The following is a 21939-nucleotide window of genomic DNA, read 5'->3' on the forward strand; positions in this document are numbered from 1 at the left end:
ATTCATTTCTTTTTCAAACTAAATCCTATCATCCAGCCATCTCCTCCCTTTCCTCTATCATCCTCATCACCAAAAATGTATTTTTGGTGGACAGATCAATACAGTACAAAGAACATCCAAATAAAATGTAGGATGTTGGATGTATGTCTTTTCTGTTAACCAAATGCGTTTTAATCTTTGCTATTGCTTCAATGCAAATGAACAAGCACGCCGTTATTTGTTGCGTAGTGACATGCATGTTCAAGTAAGCCAGATATGCGCAATACACTGTATTTGGCTTACACAAACTTCCCCAGAAAAGTTAGTAAACATAATAAGTAACACGCCAAATTTGCTAGTGATCTGACAGCATTACCCACCACAGTTGATTTTTACCCGCATTTGGCAGGTGTTAATTTCAAACCCTGGTAGGGCAATATATATACTCTATATATCTCAACTGCTTGATTGCTTGTATTGTCACAAAATGTAAACTATATTATCGCCAAACTCCAATCTGCTAAATGCAACTTTAAGAAATAAAGATATTAAGAAATTGTAAACATTAACAACTGATTTGAAACAGTGTATATTGTGAAAAGCTCTATTTAAAATAATTTGACTTGACATGCATTCTATTTGTAGTTTAATAGTCTTCTCTAGGTTTGTATGCATGTGTCATGTGTTCTACCTGCAGTATGACCCAGTGTCCTCTTTTGGCTGCAGCCTCCAATGCTCTCTCAGCCACAATCTCTTGTCCTTGACCCAAGGACACATTATGGAGGTTCCCCTGGTCTGTGGTAAAACCAAGCTTCAGCCCTAGTAAATAGATATGATCGGGTTAATACTCTGATTACATTACAAGTTAGGCTAAGTGTCTTGTGTAAATGTTTTTTCTGTGTACCGAGTGTTTCTACATCCTTGACAGGGTTGACTCCAGGAGAAAGGATGAAGAACACCGGTGTAGAGGGACTGCACTCCTCAAAACACTTTTCAAACTCCATTCGACCAACATCCATAAACTTGGAGCCCAAACTGTCCTCAATAAAACTTCTATTATGGTGGAAAATACAGAAGGACAATATTTAAAAGACCAAAACATCAGTATTTCAAACCTGGCCATCTCCAGCTGATGGTAAAGTTAAATTTTAGGCTGATATTGGTTGTTTTCTGAAGCACACTCATTACCGGAGAGCGTAGGTCATCCTGTCAGGTCGAAAGGCTCTGAGAATGATGAGTCTCTGGAGGGGGCTCTTATTCTTCCAGTCCAGAGGGAGACGTTCTCTTTCTGGACACTCTGACTCCACCAGCTTCCTCCAACGTTTGGCAGAACCTTCCACATCCCTGTCCAGACCCCTGAATGCATCCAGCATGGACAAGCTCTGCAATGAAATGAGATCATCAGTGGATCATCAGTGTTTTTTCAATTATTGTTTTATGTTGTACATACTGTACACTTTTTCACTGTATGCTTGAAAAAAAATAAATAAAAAAAAAAAAAAAAAATAAAATAAAAAAAAAAAATGCTCAAAAGTATTTAAAAACATTGCAATATTGCCTATATTTATAGCATATATTATCCTGCATATATTTTCTCTAAATATTCACACTTAGAATAAGAACCCTTGTACACTGGAAAAGGAATAGTTCACACAAAAATGGAAATTACTATTTTCTTAGCCTCATCTTTAATAACACTTAATATTTTCTCATAAAATATAATTCAAGCTGCCTTTAAGGTGCCTTAGGTCTCTGACATACCATATATATCTTCACATTAAATAGTTTGAAAACCCCTGGGCTAGGAGGGTTAACTTATTTAGAGGTTGAAAAGGTGCTTCCGACTGACAATTTTCTAAAAAAGCAATGCTAAATGACATCGGAAAACATGAAAGAGAGTGATTTCCTGGCACAGGCAGTCCTTACCCTAATGGCACCCCAGGCCTGTGGAGACAGGAAGCTGACGGGACTGCTCTGACAAACTTCTACAGGAGATCGCAACAGAAGTTCCAGGTCCTGAGCCTCAATGGAGCCCCTCGTCAGAAGAATCTAAATAAAACACCAGAGGCACAAAGTAATGATGACATTAGACCTCAGGTCTGTTGAATACAGATGTCTCCATCCATCAGAGAAGGACAAGCAGGTCCCAGAACAGCTTTACTCTGTTTGATGTGGACGTGTGAAGGACAGGCGGTGGAGACAGACAGCAGCAGGGAAAACAGGTGCTGTCCTGACAGGTATTTGCATTCTGCCACTGCGGCCCACCTTCCTGTCAGAGCTGACCAGTTGAGGGAGAGGGGTGTCTGAGCTGTGAGAGTTAATCAATAGGAACGGACCCGACTTCACTGACAGAGCCTAATGGAACTTAATGTAAGGGCAGAAATGTGGAGTGATTGATGTGAATGACAAAGTGCAGGAGGAGGAAGGGAGGAGGTGGTGGTGGGTGGATGGGAGGTGTTTCTATTCTGAAGTCGGGTCCTGTCCCACTCACCTGGAGGGCAGTGTGGGTGAGGAAGGTGAGTTGGTCCCTCTGGAAGAGCCCCTGGCAGGTGTACTGAAGGGCCGATTGGGAGATGGCCTCGATCAGAGATGAAACACGCACCGACACGTCTTTATCACATGGAGCTCTCGCAATGGCTTTGAGGAACACTTTGTTAAAGGCCTTAAATTGTAAAAGAGGATTCAAAATAACATTACTTGAAAACTTGATCTTCAAACTGAAGGAGCTGGGTGAATTTTTTTGAATGATATCAATCCACAATCTGACTTGTGATGCAGTCTGGGGTCACAAATCACACCATCTTCATTTATTTGGGGTGAGAAAAATAATGGGGTGAGTTTATTTTTCTGTCCCCTTAGGCAGATATTTTTTTCTTTTTTTAAGCTTTAACTCACCTAATTTTGATAATTTGTTTCAGAAAACAAGGCTTGATATCTTAAGTCATTTTTCTTCTCAAGTAAATGCATCTTGATTTAAGAATGTCTAGACATTTGTACTGGAAAACTAGACATAAATACTAAGAAAGATAAAAAAAAAATTGCAGTGTATCATTCAAATATTTGGGGTTGCTAAGACTTTTTTCAGCAAGGATGCATTAAATTAATCAAAATTGACAGTAAAGACATTGTTACAAAACAATTCTATTGCAAATAAATGTTGTTCTTTTAATCTTTTCTATTCATCAAAGAATCCTGAAGAAAAAAAAAACAGGATTTTTACAAAATATTAGGCAGGACAACTGTTTTCAACAATAATAAGAAGAAATCTTATTATTGAGCACCAAATCATCATGTTAGAATGATTTCTGAAGGATCATGTGACACTGAAGACTGGAGTAATTCAGCTTTGCCATCACAACAATAAATTATATTTAAAATATATTCAGCAGTTGTTGTAAGTTGTAATAATATTTAACAATGTTACAGTTCTTACTGTATTTTTGTTCAAATAAATGCATTCTTGGTGGTGAGTATAAGAGACTTCTTTCACAAACATTAAAAACTTTACCGACCCTGAACTTTTGAACGGTAGTGTAGGTGCTGTACAGGGCAACAACTGTACATTTTCACTTTTTCTAGTGTAGTGTGTTACCTTGAGGGAGTATTGGTACATGGGGTTAACGTTGTGGAGTTCTTTAATAGTGAAGTAGAGTAGGGCGGCTCTCTCAGCCGCTGGCCGGTAGAGATCTCGTGCCTCATTGGTCTTTATCTCGTTCTCTCGAGCTGCAATAGCCTTTGTAAACAGCATACCATTGTTAGAATATTCAATTCTCAAATTAATGTTTACAATGATTAAACCATTTATGAAATCATTCTATCGGAATGGGCACTTCGTTTCTTTCCATATTTCAGTGTTGTAATTACACTTGTCAGTTTATTATACAACCATTTCAATTTTAAACACATTGGACCTGAGCAAACAACAACAAATTGAGGTAAATGCACAGCGAGTATCATACCTTGTTATGGATGTGTCTGGCTGTGTTCTTAGTATATTCTAGCTGTTCCACCAAGGCTGTATCTCGCAGGAAATTTCCCTCTGCCGTGGACAGTTTGCTCAGGAGCTCATCCTCTAATCTCTTCAGCTCAATCTGACACAAGTTCTGCTGAATGCTCAACTCCAACTGAAGTAATCAAAAATGGACAATGTTAGTACTTGGTAAAGACAGATTTTTTTTTTGTTAAAATGACATTTTAGAGATTACATTTAGTATACAAGAGGAAAAATATATAAAACAACTTAAAGTGGATAATTAAAACATTCACAATTATTACAATTTATTTATAACAATTTAAGATTTAAGTTGGGCACATGGTGATGGAAAAAATGTGAAGAATTATATTTATTATATAATTATATTTCAAAACTTTTGCTTACTGAATCGTCCACCAAACATACTAAATCGTGTTTGGACTTTACTTCCTTCCATATATATTTCACCTCTTCCACAAGCACTTAACCACCCCACACCATTAAACCAATGCACTCTTACTTAAACGCAAACACACACACGCGTTAGGTTTTCATGTTATATGGAGACATTAAACACGATGCTGCGTAACACTTTTTATACTGCAGATATATGAGGTACTGTTAGATAGTGTTAACTTCATTCGCAGCTTCAACGCTGCTCAAACGTACTGAGTAACATGAGAATGAATCTCATTGGTTCTTGCGGAAGCTCAAACGTGCTGCATAACACGAGGATGAACCTCATTGGTTCCCGCAGAAGCTCAAACGTACTGCATAACACGAGGATGAACCTCATTGGTTATTGCGGAAGCTCAAACGTGCAGCGTAACACGAGAATGAATCTCTTTGGTTCTTGCGGAAGCTCAAACGTGTTGCTTACACGAGAACAAACCTCATTGGTTCTCGCACGTCAAGCGAACATGCTTGAGCTTCAGTTTACCACAATTGATGTGAGTTGATGAATGTTTATATGTGAATAAAAGCCTGTATAATGCAATAGAGTCTCTTCAGCAAGTTTGGAATAAACCGCTCAAATTATAATTATATTATATTACGATCTCTTTATGAACTTTTTGAAACATTAAAGTGGTAGTTGCATACAGTAGCTGTCCATGAAGGGACAGAAATCGCTCCGATTTCATTAAAAGATCTTCATTTGTGTTCCGAAGATGAACGAAAGTCTTGCGGGTTTGGAACGACATGAGGGTGAGTAATTAATGACAGAATTTCATTTTTGGCTGAACTATCCCTTTAACCACTACCAAAAACATTAACACTAATCTGCCTTGTAAATCCTGTTATTGCCTTTGGGCAAAGTAAATGTAGTTTACTTAGCGCTTTATGTATCGTGAAGTCATTATAAGTGACTTCTGTGACTGACCTTCATCATCTCCAGCTCAGGTCTTTCATGCGTGACCACCTGCCCCAAGAGCTGTTCCTCCAGGCCAGTGCGGGTCACTGTGAAGTTTATAAGAGTGGTCTGGGCCTGCAGCTCCGGGGGGAAGTGAGGGTTGGCTTCCTTAGTGTGTAGAAGGAGACGGAATCCGCCGTTATACTCGCACTCCTTATCACCCAGTCTGATGTACCTGTGGAAACACTACATTGTGTTACGCATTCAGGACACGCCTACACTAAATCATACTAAACAGCGCTCTATGAAAAAAGCTCAACATCTACGCAAGAGTCAGTAAGCACTTTCCACCCACACTAGACACCAGTTTCACCAACTGCCTAATTGAAGCAAACAGAAAAGAATGACAAATGCTCCCAATAGCCACCACAGGCAAAGGCGTTAAATACAACTGGAAGATGATATTCCCAACAGCCAATATTTATCCCAATCTGCATTTCAATTAAATCAGGTCTGGCTGGCCAAACGTGGCGGCTTTTAATTTTTCCCTAATTACCCTGTGCCTGTCAGCCAGCGGCAACAACTCTCATGCCAAAGGTTCCGCCAAGGCCCGGGTCCGCTCTGGCTTTATGTCTTCAAAAGATGGAATTAATGTACTATTGATAGAACCATTACTTCACCAAATTAAAGTCCCAGCTGATGGATTGGCTCATGCTCCTCCGTCAGACATGAAAGGAATAATTAGTATTCATTACTTCACACTCTGCAACATTCCAATTATTAATGAACTTCATCCGAGAAGCTGCACCAGATCCATCATGGCTGCCGTGCCCGGGCCGGATTAATCACGGGAATGGACTGGTGTGTGGGTCAGGCGCTGGAATAAACTTGTAATCAAATTAAACATCGGGCCACAGTTATGGGTCAAAAGAGTGGGACAGTAGGTGTCCCCGTAGTACAATGCTACAAGGACAAAAGACTAGAAAGACGTGATAAATAAGGGAAAAACAAAATCACTGAAAAACAAGAAAAACAGATGAGGTGTTGCATCTATTTACACATCCTAGAAATCAAACTGATTATTTTAAATTGCTCTGTTGAAGGATATAAATGTGAATGAAGTGAACAGTCATAGTAACCCAAATACATAGAGATTCATTAAAAAAATTATTTTAAAATTGAGTAATCAATGATGTAAAGTTTAAGTCTTTTAGACTATGATCTCTCCTTTGACAGACAGGTTTAGCTCAACTTTGCTCAGTTCCAGTTTTGGCACAGTTACTGTTTTACTTTTGTAGTGCAAAAAAAAAAAAAAAAAAACTCAGTAATTAAATGACATACGTATTTAGTTTTTTCAGATTCAGAGAAAACTGAGTACGCAAATTGATACTAAATTAATACAAATTAATCAAAAGAAATTGTAAACTATTTTTGTCATAGTTACTGTGTTTTGCCTTTGTAGTGCAAAAAAAAAAAACCTAGATAGGACCCCATGTTTAATTGTCTTTCCTGTTAAATATCCTTGAATATAATATAATATAATATAATATAATATAATATAATATAATATAATATAATATAATATAAGTAAGGGATAATGTATAGTGAGCCGGTTGTTATAGTGAATAACAACCCCGACAGGCTGAACGGGATCCCGACGCGAAGCGGAGGGATCTTGAATCAGCCTGAAGGGGTTGTTATTCACTATAACAACCGGCTCACTATACATTATCCCGCTTATTACATGGCTACCTACAAAATAAATAAATAATTTGCCGCGAATTATTGATTTAAAAAGGGGTTATTGATTTAAAAACGATTGTATTGCTTCCGCTAAAGAAAATAGTCCGTTCCGCGTCCATAGCAACGCGCTGTTTTTCATGGCAACGGTCTGTTATACTTCGCAGCGGTCTGTTATAAAGAAATAACAGACCGCATTCTATATTGGAATTCAGCCAAGCCATGTAATAATATAATATAATATAATATAATATAATATAATATAATATAATATAATATAATATAATATAATATAATATAATATAATATACAATAATACAATGTTGTTCTCCCAGAGTTAAAACACAACACTCTAGCTGCCTAAAACTGATCCGTATTCAACACACATAAAGAAAAAGAGCAAACAAATGCACATTTATCAGCTTCTGTGAGTGCAGAATCAATACCGCTGCCTCCACCTCTATTCAAATCACACGACCCCAATTCATCTTCCATTCTAGGTTTCATACTGCACAGAACAAAATTGGAGCTCTTCAGAGCTCAGTATAAAATCCCTAAATATCTGTGCCAAAAAGTATTTTTCTAAGTAATTTCTGCTGCAATACACTCGATGAGAGAATCACTGGTATAATATAAGAAAAAAATGACAGAGTTAAACTTGCCTTCCTTTCTTTAAGGTTTGTCTTCCTAGCAGTGGCTCCAGGAGAGGGTCCATTCTCTCCTTGATGTTTTCAATAAGGACCACCTCACCACACGCCAAAGCCTGCTCAATAACATCCAGATACCTATATGATAACATTATAAGTGAAGTCCAGGACAAGACAAATCAGCCTCAAGACTAGTAGCCTTTTATGTTTCTTTATATTATTTAATATTAAAAAAATCTTTGACCGAACTAAAAATGACTTTACCCTCTCTGGCCATACTGCAGTACTCTCAGTTTGGGCCCAAACAGGTTTCGGATCCACTTGCTGGCCTGCTGCTGAGGATCCACCATCAGAGGCCAGCGCTGGCTGGACATCAGGATGGCTGCATTTTCAACGGACAGCCGATCAGCTGGCAGACCCTGGTTCTGCCAGCCTGCCACGGTGGCCTGGTCAGTCAGAGTAAGTAAAGGGTCCAGACCGTCTGTCAGCGGGATAGGGGTCTGGATCACGAGGTGTGAGGAGAGGAAGACAGTTAGTGATGCTATTCAATTCAACGCTCCATTGGAGTGCAGCTCAGAAAAAAAGGAAAAAAACTCGAGAGTTGGCAAATAAGCCATAATATTAGCAAATAAACTATTCCAAGTCTTGTTATTTAATCATATTATGTGACTAAAAGAAATAAATGGAATCATACTTGGAGTTCTCGGAGGAAAGGAATCAATACGCCGTGAAGGAGCTGGTGACGGTACGGCTGTGTGAAGTATCCAGCATAAGAGACAAAAGCAGCAGCCACAAGCACATCCCCACACACGGTCTTCAGCTGAGACTCCAGCTCCAGCTGTCCCTCCGACCAACGCACGTTTTCTGCCTGAAGTGAGAGAATGACTGGGTGAATCTCAATCACACACACTGCACCCATACAGTGGGTGCAAAATTGTTTTGGAAACGTAAGCCACATACATTATGTAACAAAACAACAATTCAAGATGCACATCCCCTTAAGACCAGTTAAAAGAAACCACAAAATGGCTCCAAGTCCAACTGAAATCAAAATTGACCCTATTTACTTTGTTAATATGTTACGCATATTACTAGTCTTATGGTGAAAAATTAATCCGTGCAAGTTAATACACAGAAAAAAATTGTTTGCCGTCGTAATCTTTAATCAAAGTCTGAAAAGTTGCTTCCGGTCTGGAATGGCTGATGACGTAGGTTTGACGGCTTGGTTTGGGAAACGTTTAACCACTCCTCTCAAACCGTTAGTCTGCTATGAGCGAGAGATGGAGAGGAGGATCGTTAAAGTAAAACCCTGCCCTCTGTTCAATATTCCATTTCACTGGGAAATACGTCACAACACTGGAGAAAAGTCGTTTGCAACTTCCGGTTCACGCAGACTTTAAGAAAGTTTAAGCCTCATTTATTTGCAGAAACCACTTGGTTTGGTGTTTTGTATCTAATCCAATGGAATTATAAGTTAAATTACAACAGACATCATAAGACTTTATAAATGAGACTTTGGTTATGAAAATTGGGAAACACATTTTCCTCAATAAACATACAAATATTTACCTTACTATTCAAAAGTTTGGGTCAGTATGTCAAGTACTTTAACTCTACAATGATAAATTAAAATGATCAAAAGTGACAAAAAAATTGACATTTTAAAATGTTGCATTTGTTATATGACATTTAAAATATAACATTTGTAAAAATGTTATTTTTTCTATTTCTAATAAATGTTTTTAATTTGACATTTCTACTCACAAAACCCCCCAAAAAGTTAAAAATAAATAAATAATAATAATTACATTTACGGTTTTGCCATCACGGACATTACTTACTGACATTTTTCAGAATTGTTTTTTAAATTGTAATAATATTTCACAGTGTTTTTTTAACCAAATATGTAGCCTTGGTGAGCAAAAGATCTTACCAATCCCAAACTTTTGAACAGCGAAGTATATATTTGCAAATACAGTGAGCCCAGTAATATCAAGACAAACTGATTGAGACAAAGGAGAAGAAACACTTAAAGGCGTGTTACAACCTCAAATCTAGCCTTCAGACTCAGATAAAAACCTCACTCTCAACCCAACGGCAATTGATCAAACACAGACAGAACATGAGCGATAATGTATACAGTCACAATTCACCTAAACCGGCTTTGAAAGTTTAGTTACATGTTCACTCAGCATCAATTTAGTACTCATTTAAGACTTCAATAATATCGCAGAGATGCTCCTGCAATGATAAATCTTATCTGACATTCCCTTTGCAGGGGCCGAGCTTCTAGAACATGTCGCATAATAAATTCCCCGACAGTTAAAAATCACTATAATTTTAGCCTAATGCATTATGGATTGCTTGGAATATCACTCAGTCCTGGGTGAAGCGTTTTTAATTTCCAACAGCTGTTAAGGCTTTGAGGTAAGTTAATGATTACATATAGACGGGCTGATTTATTAGTCTAAACACTATTGCTTCCAGGTCAATGGCATAAAGACAAATCATTTGTCTTGATATTTATAAAAGCCAAGCTGTCCCATTGTAGCCCTATTCATTTCTCTGAATAAGAAAGTCGAACATTTTAAATAAAAGCGCTAAAAGAAACATTATGCTATTATTTTTTGCATTACCAGTGCTAAAGATTTTAGATAATCTCACGTGGATGTATATATATATATATATGATTAAAGCTACAGGGAGTGAGAAAAGAGAAAACCATTTAAAAGTCGAGTATGTACACACAAATCCAGTTCATCCCTCATAAACCAATTATCCTGATCTCCCCATTCAGGAAAATAGACAGCAGATGAATATGTGCCCTTCTTGTTTCACTGTCCCGAACTGGCCTACAGCCATCTAGCCCCTTGCCCAGATCAATGGTGCATTTGCCGTGGTGCACCCCTTCCTTCCGAGCGCTCAATCTCAGCGTCTGGCCAAACATTTAAGCCATGGCCTCCTCCCCTTTGAGTGAAGCCAAACTCATGTTGAGATTAGGTCTGCCTGTGCACTCTCCTATAACCCCAGACCCTCTCCTCTCACAGCCGGCCAGTACCTGCAGGCCTCCCACCAGCCGATTGGCCAGCTCAATGGTCTGGCTGGTGCGTGTCACTTCCTCCTGGCAGCACAGTTTCTCAGTCGCCGCCTTCTCAAACTGAGCTGTTAGGCTTTGCAGATGCCTGTCCAGATCCTGTCAGAACAAAGCTACTATGAGATACTAATACTTTATATCTATATTAAGTATTATTGACTGGTTATGGTGCTTGGATTTTACCGTATAAAATAGAGATCTTTTTCACTTACTTCCAGTTTCTTTCTAACACCGAGCAGTTTTGCAGTTGCAGCTTCCAGTTCAGTATTGGCTTGTGCCAGAGCCAGACGCTTTGGTGCAACCTCACAATAAACCTTAAAAACAAACATTCTCTTTCCTTACATGTGCACAAACAAAAACTGAATTCTAGAAATAAATTATTGTTTGTAATTTTGAAGCTAAAAACCACTTAGAGTTAAATAAAGTTACAGCTCAATATTTTCAAATTATTTCCCAAGGATTTTTTAAAACAATTAATTATATAAAGAAAAAATCTAACTTATAAATGTAATATGTTATTTTAAATATTGTTAAAATTGCATTAATATCCATATATTAATATAAACAAATAATAATACAAAATTAAATCTGCTTGTTTGTAATTTTAAATTTAAAAACAACATTTTCTTAAAGAATATTACTTTATTAGCTTTTTAAAACAAAAACCTAAACACCACTTTGACAAAAAAAACTTAGAGCTTAATTTTATCTAAATATTTCCCAAGGATTGTTTAATTATATTTATGATTTCTTTATTACATTTAGAAGTTAGACTTTTCTTTATGAAAAAATATTTGATTTTTTAATGATTGTTTGTCATTTTAAAGCTAAAACCAATTTTGGCTTAAAGAAAGTTACAGCTTAGGCTAATATTTTTAAATAATTATTTATTGATTGTACAAGTTAGCTTATTTTTCTTAAAAAAACTTTTTAACCAATCAGATTATTTAAACTAGGTTAAAATTAATATAATCAAATGTATTGAATTTAAATCCACGAAACTGCATTAACATTCATATTTAAATACTTTCATGTGTTTTTAGTCCTGTACGTGTCACACTTCCTCACCTCGTAGTAGCGCACTATGTTGATGGCCCACGCACAGAGGCCTGCAGCTGCGTAGGACTTGGTCCGGACGTGATCGGGGTGGAACTCTGGGTTTCTCAGATATTCCTGCTTTACTACGCTCAGACAGGACTGAGGGATGTGCTCTTTATCATAACAAAGTAGTGCCTGCAGAAAGTCATCCACCTACAGATGAAGAGAGTGATTACATCATTATTATATATTATATATCATTATATATTAAAAAAAAAAAAAACTATAATGTTGCCTATTTTTCCTTTAGAAATCAGTCTAATATGATGATTTGGTGCTCAAGAAACATTTCTTATTATTATTATTAGGGCTGTCACTTTTGTGAAAAAATCCTGTTCGATTGAATCGATTGAAAGTGTTCATTGAATCGATTGTAAAATCGATTTTCCATGTCTGAAGACGTTTCTATTTTAAACGCCAAATATGGGCAAATCCACGGACAACTAACAGGCATTAGGACGAACGTAAAGAGGGCGCTGGAGACGCGCACAAGTCAGCAAATTTTCCTCATGATTTATTGGCGTGAAGTTTCGTGCACAATAACAAACAGGAGTGCAACATTCTCGAAAAACAATAAATCCAAATTTCGTTTTCGGACTGCCATAACATCAATGAAAAACATTACTGCAGTCTTCAATATGCCTGTGTTTACTATTAGAAACGTCAAACAAATTTCGCCTAAGTAGGCGATTGTAGCCCGAATCTGTATCTGTATGCATGAGACTGTCTGCATACCGGCAGAATTCCCAATTTTGTTGTAAAAAGAGACACATTATGCTTTCCTGTTATGCGTGTTTGTCAGAGCCTGTAGTTGCTGTGTGACGCGCGTTCGCTGCGGGCGTATCGTGACGAGCTGGACGCGCTCCGTGAAAAGACCGTTAAAATCGATTCTCTATTTTCGTTTTCGAAACTTGCGTTGGTTGGTCTGATCGATTGTGCAATCGATTTTCGAACGTAAAGTGACAGCCCTAATTATTATTATAATTATATAATTAAACAGTTAAAATTTTTGTGGAAACTGCGATATGTTTTTTTCAGGGTTCTTTGATGAATAGGAAGTTCAAAAGAACAGCGTTTATTTGAAATCGAAACTTTTGTAACATTATAAATGTCTAACAAAGAATTACTAACCCCAAACTTTTGCATTGCAGTGTATATATAGTTCAGTGCATTAAAATACAAAAATACAAAACTAATTCAGAAAATAATTAATTTAGGGAAATTAGGTAAACACAACATATCAAGTACAGATTAAATTGCACACACATTTATTTCAAAGCATCTTAAAGAAGAATAAATGCACAAACACTGGACATGAAACAATCTGGGGTAAAGTGTTGCACTGAAGGGCACAGTAGTAATAAAGCACAGTTATGACCTTTTTTCATTCCTGGGTCGTTCCTACTTAGGGCTCAACCTGCAACCTCTGAATATGCATCCTAGTTCTTTATCCATCTGATGCATCACACAACACACTTTCAAAAGCCTTCTCCTCCCCTTCATGCTGACCTCATAAATCAACCATTCCCTAATATTTCCACTTCTATCTCATGTGACATGTATTTAATATTCTCTTCCACAGAAGTGCTTTCATAACATGGAGTATTCATGACACTGTACCAGGTTAGCGGGGTCTGCGGGTCAAGGGCTGGTTGTGGATTACACTTGCATGAATCAGACAGCACTGGGTGTGTTATTGTCATATAGAGCAATGCCTTCACCTTGCCCATGAAGACTCTGGCGGCCTTCCATCCGCGGTCTTTTGGGATTCTCCCGCGTGGAGCCAGCAGCACCATCACAGCCGCGGCGACGTTAATCACACCCTCCGGGGGATTCGGGAACGTCTTTAACTCTGTCAGATTAACCTAAAAGACACAAAGGAGGAAGAAAAACTGAACTGCCCCTTTAAACCATCAAAATCAGGTAACAAATATTTGAACAGGTGGATGCTGTGATGTATGAGTCACGGGACACAACATTTCCCACAAATTCACCTGAAATTACTTTTTAAAATAGCAACATTTCCATTTCAAAATGACCCAGAAATGATTACTAGAATGTAGTTAACACAAATGTAGTGCACAATTTCATTTTGTCCTTATTATTAGTCACTACTGCTAAATTTACCAGTTCTCAGACCAAAACTCAATACTTAATAAAAATGTAAAATGAAAAACAGAAATATTAATATATTGAAATGCCACTACTTACTTTTAGATATATGACTATTTTAAAGGATAACTAAACCCTAAACCAACTTTTTTTAGTTAATGATCTGTAAGAATGGGGTTTTATTAGAGCTGTTCATTGATTCAAGTAATTTTTTTGACATTTGTGTTTAAAGTGTTTTAATTGTACAAAATATGGTGTAAAAACGTCTGAGTGCTGCCCTCTTCAGGTTGAACAGTGGCTACTGCAGTTGAATTTTCCTATTGGAAGTTGAGGTACCCTCTGACGTCAGAGAGTACCAGCTAACCACGTCCTTGCCTAAAGAGAGATGCGTCTCAGATGCACGCCCCCTCTCCGCCAGTAGCACCTCAATGCAGTACACAAGATCCGGGGGGAGGAGTCGGATCTTGTATAAGGGGTGGATATTGGTAGGTTTAGGGGTGGAGATGAGTAGGTTTAGGGGTTGGTTTAGGGATCAGGGGGTGGAGATTGGTAGGTTTAGGTATGTAAGGTGGGAGGAGTTGGATCTGGATCCGACTCCTCCCTGTGGATTTCATGTTCTGCATTGAGGACCATCTCCTCTCCGCTGGGCTCTGCCTACTTTTCCAGCATTTTTCAAATATTGCCAGTGGGTGGAGTCAGGCTCTGACCAGGGGTTTAGTTAGTCTTTAACCCTCTGGAGTCTGAGGTGTTTTCTGGGCACTGGAGGTGTTCTGACATGCTCTGACATTTGTGCTTTTTTCAGTTATTTATAAACATGTTAATGGCAAAGGTGTAAATTCACTCTATATAGCACAAACAGGGCTACCAAAATATGTGATCACCATGCATGTATATTTTTTTATTTTTAAGAGAATAATGCTTATGCGTGGTTATTGAAAAAATTAAAAATGAAAGTTGCTGAAAGAAGACCTCAAAACTCATAATAAATATGCATGAATAAGACTTTTGAGAAATGGATGTTCTTCCTTCGAGTTCTGGCTTCAAAATTATGTGAAAATAGTCTTGCTTTGTCGTTCAGATAAAACAATACATTGATTTAAATTGATGTAAAACAGGTTTTGCTTGGAAAGCCATTATGCGAGTGGGCGTGAACGAGGAGTGGTTTACACCTTGGAATACAAAATGTCCCACCCATTATGCATAATAACTCTGTATAATTAGCCATTCATTCAGGTGTGACTCTGACTGACTGAGCCACAATGCAAGGACAAAAAAGTCCTTGTAAATATGTTTTGTTATTTTATTAAAAAGATTACAATTACAACAATAATTAAAATTTCAACAATATTTCAAGTGTACTCTTTCTTTGTAAAAAAAAAAAAAGATTATAGGCCTACATTTTAGGCCTATCTATGTATTCATTAGTTTGAATATAGCCAAAATTGGAACAGCTAACATCTTAGTTGATGACTTTATTTTATAAATATATAAAAATTGCTAAACAAAAGCTTATTTGATATATATATTCAGTATATTCTACAGTAAAAACTGTACTCAAATCTAGTCAACAAAATGTTGTCTTTCATATTTCGCCTGACTGTAACGTTGTTTTTATGAAATATTAGGGCATATAAATGTTAATTTGCAGTTTAATACGTATTGCTTATACAAATAGCCTACATTTTATTTCAACATATTTCAGTCGATTTTTACTCATCTCAGTATAGTAATACAGTTTGCTAAAACATCATCATTCATTCACACACGCGATTTAAATTTAAACTGTCTTTTTGCGAGCTGTGGTAAACAGCGCGCATCTCTGCCGTTCATTCATCAAAAACAGAAACCCGATTCACGTGAGAAGAAAAAAAAACTTACAGTATCCCTCAGCTCTCTCCTCGATATACCCGCACTTCTGAGGTAGGCTACTTTTTTCATCAAAAGCGTATGTGGCAGTATATTCTACAGTAAAAACTGTACTCAAATCTAGTCAACAAAATGTTGTCTTTCATATTTCGCCTGACTGTAACGTTGTTTTTATGAAATATTAGGGCATATACAATTGCAGTTTAATACGTATTGCTACGTACAAATACGTACAAACAGCCTACATTTTATTTCAACATATTTCAGTCGATTTTTACTCATAGTAACAGTTTGCTAAAACATCCTCATTCATTCACACACGCGATTTAAATTTAAACTGTCTTTTTGCGAGCTGTGGTAAACAGCGCGCATCTCTGCCGTTCATTCATTCATAAACAGAAACCCGATTCACGTGAGAAGAAAAAAAACTTACAGTATTCCTCAGCTCGCTCCTCGATATACCCGCACTTGAGGTACTTTTTTCATTATTGTTATTGCTCACAGCGCTGCTGAGACGGTGTTAAAGTAATGATCTGAATAAACTGATATGTGGGCGTTCACAGGTTTGCTTGGATTGCCTCATTCATTTGCGTTTCAATAGTGCGCGCTCTCCGTAGGCGGAGTCACATTACATTTGAATTAGCTCTAATTAGGTCGACTGGAATCGCTCTCTTTTAATACAGATTTCACAACATGAGAATATTTGTTTTTTATATAAATTACTTCATTTAAGAGAAGAGAATTCAAGCTTCATGCCTGTATGTCTGTTTGCCTGTTTGACTGAGTATTCGCTGAGTTATTGTTCATTTTCGGACGCGTTTCAGAATGGACGACACTGGCAGATAGAAGGCAGAACTCGCATCACGTTTATTTTTCTTTATTTGGCAAAAAGCACAACACTTTGTTTTTATTGTGAGTATACACAAAAATAATACACATTTAACAGAATCGATTGATGTACAAAACAAGCATAAAAGATAAAAATTAATATTTTTATTTTATTATTTTTTTGCACTCATACGGAAAAAAACGAGCCTATCGCGCCGGCGCGATAGCCGACCTCAGGGGGTTAAAGTTGTGCGCCTTCTTGACACCATCATATATTTAAGAAAATACAGGTGCATCGCACATATAGGGGCTGTTACACCTTCTTACACCTGGCCACTTTATGCATTTTCTGTGATCCGATAGCTATCCGATCGTGAAAAGACCAGTTGTAAATGCCCTCCGAAACGCATTCGAGACAGATTTAAATCCGAGCGCTCAAACCACAACAGGAGGAGGTCTGGGCCGCATTCCAGACCAAACTGGACAAGTGTAAATGCATCTGGTTGTTGCCAACGTGCAAACTATGGACAAGTGTAAATGCATCTGGTTGTTGCCAACGTGCAAACTATGCAAATCAAAGTGAAAGTAAGTCGCAGACGTTTAACACACAATCATCTTCGCAGCAGCTCGAGTTCTTACCAGAACCAGGAAGTATGACCATATTAGCCCGGTTCTGTCAACACTGCATTGGCTCCCTATTAAATATTGTATACATTTTTAAATATTGCTGATTACTTAAAGGCAGGGTAGGTAGGATTTTTCAAAAAAAAAAAAAACATTCCAAATTTGTTTAAACTGTCTTTATATACCAATACATAATTAAAATGTAAGTACTCTGAAAAAGAGAGTATAAAAATCGAGTGTCTGTAGACCTCTCACGACTGTTGTAAACACAGATAATTATTTTCATTCACTCCACCCCCTCCCATCTGGGCTCCTTCCAAAGCCATGCCCCCAAAACACATGAACGCGCGACGCCAAACGCTCAGGCTCAGCTGGAAGACGCATTTATTTACCTGAGACGAGTGGAGAGGAAGGAGCGCAGTGCATGCAGTGACATCATGTCAGAATCACATGTAATAAAATACCTAACTTTATCATTATGAATATAAACAACTAACATGGCTGTTAGTACTCACTATCAAGCTAGCATATCGATACTGGTAAAGTTTAAAATATACTTTCTTTGATTCGGTAACGAGCTATATTTATAGGTAACGAGCTATATTTATAAGGCAAAGCTAAAAACAGGTTGCATTGATACACGTTTTTCCATTACCATCAGTTACACTGTGATGAAGGTGAATTTCGTGTAAGATTCATAACATATACGGTGTTTTGCATGTAAGAGTTTCCATGATGAAAACATTGTTGACTCTGATGAGGACTAACGTTACGCTTCGGAGACAAGTACCGCATTGTCGGTTTGAGGACAGGTCCGGGGTCGAGGGCGAAGCAGAGGAGGTCGTTCAAGAGTGCGGGCAACCAGGGTCCGAGGAAGTAGTTTTTGCCTTGTTTGCCTTCGCTGACTGCATATGCAGGTGCTTTGAATTTTGAATGCTCTTTCTCTGCCATAATTTTACTCTTCGTAGGTTCCGCGCCTCTCTTGCACTCCTCAAATCAAACGGGTGCGCGCGCATATGGGCAGATCTAGCAACAGGGGTGGTAGCCATGGTTGCGAGAGTGAATGACAGTCGCCCAAACCAATCAATTGTTTAGTCCCGAATGGAAATAATGAGCTGTGTTTATTGCAGATTAAAAGGTCTACAGTCACTCGATTTTTATACTCTATTTTTCAGAGCACTTACATTTTAATTATGTATTGGTATATAAAGACAGTTTAAACAAATTTGAAAAAAAGTTTTTTATAAAAATCCTATCTACCTTTAAAGCATTAAATGGTTTAATTCCCCAGTACTTGAGCGTGCTCTTAACGCATTATAGTCCTACATGTCTATTGAAATCTCAAAATTCCGGCCAGTTGATAATACCTAGAATATCAAAATTGACTGCTGGGTGTAGAACCTTTTTCTATTTAGCACCAAAACTTTGGAACAATCTTCCTACCATTGTCAGGGAAGCAGACACACTCTGTCAGTTCAAATCTAGACAAAAAACACATCTCTTTGACCTAGCATACACATAACACATTATAGACTTCTATAATTCAATGTTAGGCTGCATAGATTCGGTCAGCCAGAACCGGGAACACTTCCCATAAATCCTGATGTACTTGTTACATCATAAGAAGAATGGCGTCTTCGCTAATATTAGTCTCTCTGTTTATCCCAAGGTTTACCGCAGTCCGCCGGATCCAGGCCGTATCCAGTTCTGATGAAGGACCTGCGCCTGGACACGACGACAATGCAGACCTTAATTAGCCTCTCCCCTGTGAAGGTCTGCTTCCCTTCCCTTTACCTCTCTACAGATAAAACGTTGTCAAAATAATTCCAGTTCACATGGCTATGTGGAAGCGATAAATAATTCTTAATTATACATTTTTAAGGCCAGACAAGTAATTTGTTGAGGTCAATTTGTAAAGAAAGACTACACGCCTGCACACATTATATATATATATATATATATATATATATATATATATATATATATATATATATATATATATATATATATATATATATATATATATAAAAAAAAAATTATATATATATATATAAATATATATATATATATATATATATATATTCTCAAACGTGCATACTGCATACCTATAGACTAAACATGTAATACGCATGTGCACGCCATCAGCGTTTTCACAGGTTTGCGTTTTTGAGCCAGGCACTCTTTTGTGCAAATGAGCGGCCGGATCGCATTAAGGGTTTTCTGTTAGAACGGTGTTGTGTTAGCGGCCCCTAAGTTAACAACTAATGATCTTTGCAACGGAAGTGAATCAATCAAAACTAACTTAAGCTGCACATCAGGGACGGACTGACAATCTGTGCGTTCTGGAAAAGTCCAGAACGGCCGTCCAATAGAGGTGGGCGGATCGATCCTGAAGCATCGATACTATCGATACTGACGTGGTATCGAAAAGGATCGATCCTCACATAAAAATATCGATCCAAATGTGTGTGTTTTTTTACCAGTAATTTTTATTAATTTAGCACGCAATGCAGTGCGTAAAATAAGCTTCTAAGTGGAAAAATAAGCGAATGTTAGCGGATAATTGTGTAGGATAGAACTTTTTCTCCTAGTCATGGATACAAGACGAAACCAATCAAATCACAGAGAGCGTTCGATGCTGGTGCTTTACTGAGCTCACAGGACCAGTGTGTTTGGGAAACGAAGCCTTGCTTAGATGACATGACAGAGAAACAAACGGGAGTTATTTGTTCATCAAATAATTCTGCATCATGGTTTCCACAAAAAATATGAAACTGTTTTCAACATTGATAATAATAAGAAATGTTTCCTGAGCTGTAAATCAGCATATTAAAATGAATTATCATCATGACTGGAGTAGTGATGCCGAAAATTCAGCTTTGATCACTTGAATAAATTACAGTTTAGTATGACATAGAAAACAGATAGCCTATGTTAAATTGTAATATTACAGTTTTTACTGTATTTTTGATAAAATAAATGCAGAAGAGAATTACAAATCTTACAGACCCCAAACTTTTGAACAGTAGGCTAGTGTACAATAGTACTTTTACTATAATTAGGGTAGTTTTGTAAAAGTCACTGACTAATAATTACAGGCGAGTTGAGAGCACAAATCACAAAATATTTAGTAGTCATGAAAACGTATTCAGATTTAGCATATTAATGATGCATTTACCTCATAAATCATGACACACTGCTCTAGCATAGGAAAGTGCATACAAGTTCAAGTGCATGCTTTTAAAATGAAAAAGTATTGGTATCAGTATCGATATCGGCGATACTGGCCCTGTATTTACTTGGTATTGGATCGATACCGAAATTTGGAGTATCGCCCACCCCTACCGTCCAACCGAGGGCCGTCGGCACAAAAAAAAAGTCTAATAAAGCAATATGAACAGCCAACAGCAGGGGCACTAATACGATCATGATACGTGTAAAAAACAACAACTGAGGAAGAAGAGTCGGCTTATAGCCACTGACAGAAAGTTAGTTTTATAAGGCTGCACTTTTAAATATGCTTACATTATATTTGAATAGTTAAGTTATAGTATAACAGTGGTCTCCAACAGATGGCATATGAGTTGCCCGCTAAACACATTCTATAAATAGCCCCAACTTGCCGTCGGGGTTCCAGACTTCGAATAAATGGTAGGCTTTCATTTTGCGACCTTTTCAACTAAACGTTTCAATTTGAACTTTTGCCTCTACAAAATTACCCAACTCTCTTTGATTTATACGCTGTCATTTGCATTGCGTATGAGAAACATCAAATGGCAAACGCTCAAAAAGCGGAACAAAACTTGTTTGATCTGAGCAGCGCAGAGCATTATCAGCTCACATGAACTCCATTAAATCTGCATATAGCGTGGGAATTGAAGATCGGATTTATATCCGTTTTGTGAAAACACATTTATGTGACCAGGTGTAAATGGAATCGTTTTGATAAATCAGACAGCTGACAATCTGATCAGTAAAAATGCATGAAGTGACCAGGTGTAAACAGGCCCATATTCACACACACAAACACACAATACCATTAAAAAAAGTATGTTATGCTTAAAATAACAGTTTTCTAATCTTTTCTAAAAAGTAATTACATAATTAGGAGGATCAGGTAACTATAATTATATTATAGTGTATAAAATTTACATTTACACATACATTTTTTTTGTATGTTTTTTTACATTTTTAAATATTACCTTGTTGAGTGTTTGGAGTGCAGTTGTAGCCGCCTCTAAAGCAGGCTCAGCTTTAGCCAAATCACGTTCACATTCCCTCAGTCTTCGTGACACCTCTGCTTGCATGGCAGCTACCTACAGATGAATACACACTCTCATAAGTAATGTGGAAATACTAAAGCACCATCTTGATATTCAGTAAAGACACATCTCAGATCCTCCGGCTGTAAGGCTTTGGTTTCTCTACCCTTTGCTCCTCAAGGTCAGCATCTTTTCTCTTCTGGCTCACTTTTTCTGTCTGCAGGCCAATCCTGGCCATGAGAGCCTCAGCGGCCTGGTTCTTCAACGTCAGCTCCACTTCCTGTGAGTTCAGCTTGACGGTCAGATCCTCAACCTGATGTGATTATATGAAGTTTACATTTAGTATAAGATAATCTCTTAATTAT

The 21939-nt window shown here is 37.5% G+C and overlaps 1 protein-coding gene across 1 annotated transcript in view; it reads right to left on the reverse strand.

The window, feature by feature from the left end:
• Positions 1–21939, reverse strand: part of LOC308704514 (dynein axonemal heavy chain 11) — a gene marked incomplete at its 5' end in the record, with an annotated part of 86182 nt that overhangs the window by 11625 nt on the left and 52618 nt on the right. Inside the window, 17 exons of the mRNA XM_081388885.1 lie at positions 671–798; positions 884–1032; positions 1168–1361; positions 1906–2028; positions 2471–2641; positions 3572–3712; positions 3939–4103; positions 5334–5538; positions 7706–7828; positions 7955–8190; positions 8385–8558; positions 10749–10883; positions 10997–11098; positions 11853–12035; positions 13604–13747; positions 21515–21628; positions 21741–21887. Of these exons, the coding sequence (XP_081245011.1) occupies positions 671–798; positions 884–1032; positions 1168–1361; positions 1906–2028; positions 2471–2641; positions 3572–3712; positions 3939–4103; positions 5334–5538; positions 7706–7828; positions 7955–8190; positions 8385–8558; positions 10749–10883; positions 10997–11098; positions 11853–12035; positions 13604–13747; positions 21515–21628; positions 21741–21887 (2634 nt within the window). The remainder of the gene's footprint in view (positions 1–670; positions 799–883; positions 1033–1167; positions 1362–1905; positions 2029–2470; positions 2642–3571; positions 3713–3938; positions 4104–5333; positions 5539–7705; positions 7829–7954; positions 8191–8384; positions 8559–10748; positions 10884–10996; positions 11099–11852; positions 12036–13603; positions 13748–21514; positions 21629–21740; positions 21888–21939) is intronic.

The sequence above is a fragment of the Scardinius erythrophthalmus genome (genome assembly GCF_964197995.2).
Source record: "Scardinius erythrophthalmus genome assembly, chromosome: 16".
NCBI lineage: Eukaryota > Metazoa > Chordata > Actinopteri > Cypriniformes > Leuciscidae > Scardinius > Scardinius erythrophthalmus.